At 37.3% G+C, this 8,853-nt stretch overlaps 1 protein-coding gene and 1 non-coding gene across 14 annotated transcripts in view; one reads left to right on the top strand and one right to left on the bottom strand.

Annotated features, from left to right (window-relative positions):
• Positions 1-5,439, top strand: part of LOC111567389 (focal adhesion kinase 1-like) — a 71,493-nt gene extending 66,054 nt beyond the window's left edge. For all 13 annotated transcript variants that reach the window (XM_055017898.1, XM_055017897.1, XM_055017895.1 and 10 more), the window contains 4 exons: positions 2,024-2,179; positions 2,812-2,892; positions 3,314-3,399; positions 3,715-5,439. In XM_055017898.1, coding sequence (XP_054873873.1) covers positions 2,024-2,179; positions 2,812-2,892; positions 3,314-3,399; positions 3,715-3,841 — 450 coding nt within the window. In that variant the 3' untranslated portion in view covers positions 3,842-5,439. The remainder of the gene's footprint in view (positions 1-2,023; positions 2,180-2,811; positions 2,893-3,313; positions 3,400-3,714) is intronic.
• A 1,011-nt stretch (positions 5,440-6,450) lies between these two features.
• Positions 6,451-6,523, bottom strand: trnav-cac (transfer RNA valine (anticodon CAC)). The gene has a single exon. It is a non-coding gene; the product is annotated as a tRNA-Val (tRNA).
• Positions 6,524-8,853: the final 2,330 nt, after the last annotated feature.

Genomic DNA, 8,853 nt, shown 5'->3' on the forward strand with positions numbered 1-8,853 from the left:
CCTTTTTTTTTTTCTGGTGGGTTGCATGCGGTGCTGTGTTATGCTTTGCCTGTGGTTGGCTTTGCCCTAATTTACTGTCCCTCTTCTCTCCCCCTTCACTCCTTCTCCCCCTCTGTCACTAACATCTATCCATCACCCTTTTAACACCCTTCTTCTTATTCCGTATCTCCCTGTTCTGACCTGTTACTGTGACATCTCCATCAATCCGTCCATCCATCCAACCCTTTCTCACTCTCCCTTCAACCTCTTCCCTCTCAAACTCCCCCCCCCACCTCCCAACCACAACTCCCTCTCCTCCCCTCATCCTCCCCATAGCCATGGAGGGTAAGCTGATCCGTGTGTCTGTTATTGTAGAAATATTTAGTAATTAGTTTCCATCACTTTCATGTGCACAGAAACTATCATTCTGAATTTTTCAATTTTTTTTTCTTCACCAGAGATATAACAGGAGAAAACAAGAGGTTGACAAAACTACTTTTTTTTCGAATTAATCCCCCGGAAAGTTATGGGTACCGCTAGTTACATGCTTATTAACTTCTGGCTATATTTGGGTTAACAATATTTGTGTAATTGACCATGTTTTCTGGTGAAGAAAAATAGTGTAAAGTTGTCAGATTCATAAGTGTTGTAGCAAAGATCAGTAGAATTGTAGTGAACCGATCAATGTGTCAGATAATGCGTTTTAGAAGGTAATCAAATCTTTAACTGGTGCAGAAGAAACATCCACCCAAAGTTTTTTCGAAGTTAAAGCAATAACATTTCAGAAAATCTTTACTTTCTCACTGTTTTGCTTTGTAGGAGCCTTATTTTTATAATACTTGAGGTGTTTTTTTTTATCTAAATGAAACTGAATACTGATGTTTCCCCTCAATACTCTTTCTTACCTTCAAATCATTTAATTGTTTCTTGATATTAATTGCTGCACCACACCAAAAATGAAATCACTAGCTTTAGAAACATGACTTAAAACTGCACTAAGTGATTTTTGACCAATAGGAGCAGAGATACAAAGACAAACTCTAGATAAAGCTGAAAATTTGTGTTTTTACATATAAAATTGACTTTCTTAACCCTCCTGTTGTCTTCAATTACGGGCACCAAAAATATTGTTCCCTTGTCTGAAAAAATCCAAAAATTCAGCAAAAAAAATCCCCAAATTTATAAAAATTTGCAAAATCTTCACGAAGAAAATTCCAATAATTCCTTAAAAGTTTCCCTTAAAAGTTTTATTTAAAAAAAATCCCCAAATTTGGCAAGAAATAAAAATTTAAAAAATAAAAAACTTAAAAATTGTAAATATTTTCAAAAAATGAATGAAAATCTTCCAAAAAAAATCCTAAAAATATCTAAAATGATTTCATATATATCAGTAAAAGTTCTAATATTTTCTTTAAGAACATTCATAAAAAAAATCAACCAAAATCCAGCGAATTTTGCTGGATTTTTTCCTGAATGTTCTTAAAGAAATATGTATTTTTTTAACATTTCTTTTTTTCCACCAAAAAATGTTGAAAATGTGAAAGTTTTCACTGTGAAAACATTTTTTTCCCCTACGTTTTCAAACTTTAAAATGGGTCAATTTTGACCCGCAGGATGACAAGAGGGTTAAACAATCAGCAGATATAAAGAACTTATAAATTGTGTTAAAAATCACTTAAAGCAGGCTGATGTTTGTAACTGAACAGACAGTCTATACTAACCACACATTCCTCACTCGCTGTAGAAAATATCTAGTATGTAGCTACCAATGCATGTGCATAGAAATAGCAACCATTTTTCACTGTGTAGTTGGAAGTCCGCTTGCCCTTCCTGTGCCTGTAGTTTTTGTGTTTGCAAATGCTGCCACCCAGTGTTGGGTCTCTGGAACTGGAGTCACAGAAAGAGCTGTGGGCAGTTTGACTGATGAATGATTGTGTGAAGTTTCTTTTAATGAATCATTTTAGGTTCTACAAACATGATTAATAAGAAAATAATTACAATTACTTTTTAATATTGTTTGTCTTAATCTGATCTGTTCGTACAGTTGCAGCCTCAGGAGATCAGCCCACCACCCACCGCCAACTTGGATCGTTCTAACGACAAAGTGTACGAGAACGTGACGGGATTGGTTAAAGCTGTGATCGAGATGTCCAATAGGATTCAGCCTGCTGCACCGGAGGAGTACGTCCCCATGGTCAAGGTAGGATTCACATTTAACCCTCGTGTCGTCCTGCGGGTCAAAATTGACCCGGTTTAAAGTTTGAAAATGTGGAAGAAAAAAAAATAAAAAATTCACAGTGAAACTTCTGATGTCCACATTTTCAACATTTTTGGGAAATCTTTTAACATTTTTTGGTGGAAAAAAAGAAATGTTAAAAATGTTTCTTAAGAACATTCACAAAAAATCAATCAATCATTTTTTGTGAATGTTCTTAAAGAAAATATTAGAAGTTTTACTGGTGTATATGTAATCACTAGATATTTTTAGGATTTTTTTTTGGAAGATTTTTACTTATTTTTTGAAAATATTTACAAGAATTTTCTTGCCAGATTTGGGTTTTTTTTTAAATAAAACTTTGAAGGGAAATTTTTGGGGAATTATTGGAATTTTCTTCCTGAAGGTTTTACAAATTTTTGGATTTTTTTCTGACAAGGAAACGATATTTTTGGTGCCCATAAATGAAGACAACAGGAGGATTAAAATGATGAAGTCATCTTTCGCCAGCTCAATTCTCAGTATTGAGACATTATTGAGATTAAAACGTGTGAAAACAGGTGTGAAAGTACAAATGAATTTCTGGTTAATGTGCATGTGTGTGTTTATTTTGCTAGGAGGTGGGTTTGGCTCTGAGGACTCTACTAGCAACGGTGGACGAGACGATTCCTGTGCTGCCAGCCAGCACTCACAGAGAGGTAAACAAACACACATGCAGTTAAAAATGTATAGAAGTTTAAATAACAAAACTGTTCGCACGAACGCTGTAGCTGAGGGTGCCTCTGAGGTAAATAACTTGGAAAAAATCCTGATAGGGTGACCCACTAAACAAATTTAAAAAAATATACAAAATCCAGGTACTTGATCGAGTGACAAAAAAGTGCTCAATGTTCCGCCATTCACCAATATAGCTGCAAGGACAAATAAAAAGATATGATAGAATAAATAAGATCAAGATAAATAAAAATAAAACAACAACTGAATGAATGAGCATTGAATGAAGTGGGCCAGAAACTGCTGATAATATTTTATATATTCTCGGTATTTCCAAGTTTTATCTTCTGCAAATTATTCTTAGTCACATGACATTTTGTTGACAATCTGTTTCTCTCCACATAGATTGAAATGGCCCAGAAGCTGCTGAATTCAGATCTGGCAGAGTTAATAGCAAAGATGAAGCTGGCGCAGCAGTACGTCATGACAAGGTGGGTGTTGGGGAATTCTGCGATGTCGAGGCAGACCCAGAAACACTCTGGAAACTCAGATGGTTTATGTTGAGAATAAGGTTAACTGATATCAGGAGAAGTGATACAACGAGCAACACAGTGATGTGAGCACTGGCAGCATCGATTCTGAGAATTCTCTTCAACCTTGAGTATATACTGAGTTGGGAGGATATTTAGATTATGGCCCAATATGGAGACAACTTGTCTACTCTGTAACGTCAGACTAAACAGTATCTAATCTTAACCAAGTCATGTTTTTCTACAGCAGTTGTCTCCCTCATGTGTCTACTACAGTTTACAAAAGGACTACAAGAAACAGATGCTAATGGCAGCTCACGCCCTCGCAGTCGACGCCAAGAACCTGCTGGACGTCATCGACCAGTCGCGGCTCAAGATGATCAACCAGACCCGCCCACATTAGCCCGGGATCCCGTCTAGCTGGAGGTTTCTGCCGGAGCACATCCGAAAATAGGAAAAGGAGAAAGAAGATCACGGAATGTGCTGGTTATCGGCTGATTCATAAGAGATTGATGGACGGACATCGTGATGAAAACAGTGAACTGATGGACAGCAGATACGACTGACTGAAACAATCAACCCTCTTATCCTCCCTCCAACACCCAACACTTCTTTTCTCTCTGGAAACAGTCATGTTTTGGTCAATATTGTGTTGTTTTGTACTTAATTTGCATTATTGCCTTTAGTATCCAGAGGAACGCTCTTCTGTCTCTCTTCCTCTCATCACACATCCTAATCACCCGTTTTTAATCTCTGAAGAATCAGATTAAGGTTTTGGAGGCTCACTTGAAGGACGTTGCAGGTATTTTGGTGAATGGACGCACCGATATTTGCCACAGAAACACACGACTAACACTCTCCAATATGCAGGATTAACAACTGGAACTGAAGAGCCAGCCTGAGGAGGATAATGAAGATGATTTCATGATGTTGTTGTTTAAACATGCTTTTATATCATTAATTATTATTATTATTATTATTATTATTATTATTATTATTATTATTATTATTATTACTATTTTCAGCCTTGCAGTAGGTCTCTTAGATTTTCAGTCTTCCTCTTGTATGAGCAAAAGTTATCGATTTACAGAACAGAAGCTCATTAATGTCATAATTTCATCTCCTCTTCTCCTTTCTATAGACCTCTTTATCTCAGGCACCGAGAGATGGCATAAAAGCTGAATTTTGAAGAACAAACTAAATGTCTTTTTATGGAAAAAAAATGTTAAAAAAAAAAAGAAACTGCCACAGGCCACTTTTAAGTTAACTTACATAGTAAATATACAAAGAAGCTCTATTTTTAACACATTTCTGAGGCATGAATTGTTAGTGAATAAGGGAGAGGGATGAACAAGGGGGAGAGTGGAGGAGACAAAGAGCTGACAAGTGGAGGGAGGGTGGTTTTTAATTAACAGCGGAGGTGCTAATTATATTGTACAGTCGGTCTCCCTGTGCCAGATGAGTTGTTTTTGACTAAAAAGGAACATTTCAATGAAAATTATCAAGTTTAATGGTCGTTTTTGTAAATAAATTTTTCTTGATAAGATCGTGATGGTTGCTTTGCTGCTTGCTGTGTACATTGAAGCAGTGTGTATTGTTGCGTTGTGAGTTACTGTCGTCATTCAGCAATATGCAGCGTAAGCTTTCAGATGCACCCTCTCTATCAAATTTCCTTTGGTTTTATCAATCCAGGAGTTTAAGTTTAATTTCAAAGTGAACACTAATTGGAGCTCAGGCATTTGCTGAGGTTTAAGATTTAAAATGTCATCCTGATTTCCTCCCCGTCTTTCTACCTCCATCCACTGGAATTATTTATACCTGTTTATTTCTTCTCTTCTCCTGGTCTGCCTCTGTTATCTATCCTTCCCTTCAGCTGTCTTCCTCTCCTCCCTCTCGGATTCACTCGCTGTTCCCTCTCCCCTGAGGTGAGTGGTATTCTCAGGAAGGAGACACATGTACAGTTGCTAAACCAAGCAAATAAAACACTGTTATTAAGAAGCATTCCAAGCTGTTGTCTTTGTCATTTGTTTTCGCTTTTCTGAACATATCAATAACTTAGATGTGTACTAGACAATAGATATGTTTATACGAAATAAATATAAGAAACTCAGTTTCCACTAAAACTTAAATTATTTTGATTTATTTTTGCATGTCCTGAATTAAAATGATGCTGGCCAAGTATGATCAATCTACATCAAGAGTCCTCACGCTGTTTAAGTGACCAAATCCATATATCTCATTTCAAGCCTTTATTTTTTATTATGTGGGATGCTTTATTTATTTATTTATTTATTTTAAATTATTATCAACTTAAACACTGTTAACCAGTTATGGTAGGCCAACATTAACCCAAACTGTAGTTTTAGATAAACAGTAATTATTTATAGTCCATTCAAGGCTGCTGCAACATGCTGTTGAAAGCTCAGGTAAAAGCTAATAAGTAAATTTTTTTCTCTTCTTTAGGTTAAAATTTCACTGGATAGGGTTTTCACTTGTGAAACACGGTTAACAGCCTTTAACTGAATTTTGGAGCTCAACGCGTTTCTTTCTTGGTCATTAGCATTAGCTTAGCTTACGTCCATATATACAGTATAGCTAATTAATGTAGCTAACTAGCTTAGCGAACGTCTCAGTGCAGAGCGGAGTAGATGAGAAATGAAGATGCAAAGAGGCATTAATTAAAAGTAAATGTTCCACAGATTAAACTTTCTTCAGATTAAACTTTCTGCTAATTTCTCGAATCAAATTTTGACTCTTTGGTTCTGTCGGTCATTGTCGGAGGGAGTGTTAGCCTAAATTAGGTAAAAAGGTAAGCCGTTAGCCAACAGGTAGCGGGCGTTTTTGCTAACGTTAAATTGTTCACTGTATTACATTTCGCAGATTTCACGGTCAAAGCGGCGAAAAACATGAACAAATTTATTGTCATTTCACACGTTTAACATGGAAAGTTGCTTTTTGGCACGGTGTGAACATGTCGACTTTTTACGTGCATGAACGCGAAAATTAAAAACGTGTTTCCGCCCGGTTTCGAACCGGGGACCTTTCGCGTGTGAGGCGAACGTGATAACCACTACACTACGGAAACCCGTAAGAGTAAATCTCTAAAATGGGCTTAAAATGAAAACATCCGAACATAAATCATGAACACTGTTATGGCATATTCAACAACAGCTTTTTAAATGTAATTTAAATTTTCCTTCTTAAATTGCCTCCGTTATTGTGGACAAAATCGCACATTAATGGATAAGAGGATTGTAGCTTGTACACAGCGATCATAATAGACTCATTAAGCTACCACGACTGCTCATTTTACAGTTGAAGTCAACTTCAGCACAACTACCATTTTCACACAACTGGTTTTCAAATAAATTCTGTTTCAGTCACTACTACTATAGATTTATGGATGGCTAGCTTGGGCTATAGTCATTGTAGTCCTTATCACGTTGGGGTGCTGGAGCGACGGGCCCGCCCCGAACATCGGGGGGTCCGGGTCAGGCACCGAGCCGCATTCACAAAGCAACACAGAACACAGGAACCTGCAAGAGTTCAATCTGTTTATCAGGCTGAGGTCCAAAGACCAAACAGAACAAACACACACAACTATGCAACAAAATCAGAGTTTATATGAGACTGACGAAACATTCAGATTGTAAATCAGTGATCATCTGAACAGAACAGCAGAACTAGAACTCGGCATCAGAACAAACTGTCCAGTAACAGCAGCTTCGTGCTGAGAAACTAAAAATCAAACTGGGACTAAAACAGTTCTTCTTCTTCTTCTTAGGGCTCCTGCGAAGGGCAGGGCATCCCGTCCATGTGCGTCGAGCCGACCAGATGAACCAGTTTCTTCCACTGCTGGCGGTCTTGTGCCAGCAGCTCTGCATCCTCCACAGCAACTCCATGTTGTTTGAGGACGCCCACAACAACGACTAAAACAGTTACAGGCAATGTTCCCTCTAATTTTCCATGAGTCTGAGCAAACACACAAACTCCCTGAGCGTCCCTTGGACCACTGTGAGCAACATCAGACGTGTGCACTGTGGTCAACACCAGCATCACATCCATTCAAGTTACATGGTTCATTAAAAGAATCAAATTACAGCATTTACATTTCTGTTAAAACACTTTGTCAACAGGAGCCAGTTGAAGGCTGCAGTGATTTTAGTGACACTACAATGTATAAGAGTGAAGTTACTGAATATTTGTCTCTCTTTACTGTTGCAGCGGTTTTGCAAATTGCAGACGGACCCTGTTCACTCCATAGACACCAATGTTATTCCTGTAGCTTGAAAGACAGCTACTTTTGATAAAACTGGGCTTGTAGCACATTGTCTGCCTTGCAACAATGGGAAAGAGGCATCGTTTATGTTTTGACAACCTATATCTAACGAGTTATTGATGCTGGAAGTCCGAATCTGTGAATATCTTTCCAACTTTACTGAACTTGGGGCCACTACCACCTAAGGAGTGGTATATTTAATTTTGAAAAAAGCATTTAGCCATACTTAAAGCTTTAAGTGCTTTATTAACACGGAACTAAAAATTTTGTATTGTTTTATTATCACAGGTTCTGTCTGAAAAGAGGTGGCATCATTTTAAACAGTGAAATCAAACTAATAAAATGTAATGACCAACCAGTGAGCAATACTGGATTCTGCAAAAACATAAACAACTTTTTTAAAAATCTAAATCTTATCTTAACACAGTTAATGTATTAACTTATTTATGTGTGTATGCATGTATTTATTGATTTATTCAGTACTGTTAACATATCAGAGTTCTGAGAGAGTTTTTCTTAAGATAGACAAATGGCATTTATTGATTACATATAGACTATTAAATTTTATTAAAAACTAAAAAGCATTAAAAAAAAAGAAACAACTTAGGCATTTATTGAGTCACTAAAATACTGTAGAGTACAGACCACATCAGCATGATTATAAGCATCCTCTGGTAAATTAACAACCAGATACTGATGTCTCTCACCATATGGACTTCAGGAGATGATTAGATGATGATAAACTGTGACCTACTGGTTGGGTTCTCTCTGTTCTCATGTTTCTTACATGTTTGTCCCCTGACAGCCGGGTCCTAATGTTTTTTGAGCAACACACCATACTATGACGTTTTTACAATGATGGTTCTACTATGGAACCAGTTTGACATGTTCAGGTGTTCTTTGTGTGAAAACTCAGAGATTTCAGGGATCAGAAGGTGGTTTTCAACTTTCTTTGTTAACTTTCTGCTTCAACTTTAAACTAAATTTCCTTCACTAACCCCGCCCTCTGGACTTCCAGGAAGCTGTGTTCCTATTGGCTGTCCAGGTGGCTGCTTGGTGTTATCAGGAACACCTGAGCAGCTTGGTGTTATCAGGAACACCTGAGCAGCTCAGTGTCTTCCTGCTTTATTTAGCTG

This window comes from Amphiprion ocellaris, chromosome 15, assembly GCF_022539595.1.
Source record: "Amphiprion ocellaris isolate individual 3 ecotype Okinawa chromosome 15, ASM2253959v1, whole genome shotgun sequence".
NCBI lineage: Eukaryota > Metazoa > Chordata > Actinopteri > Pomacentridae > Amphiprion > Amphiprion ocellaris.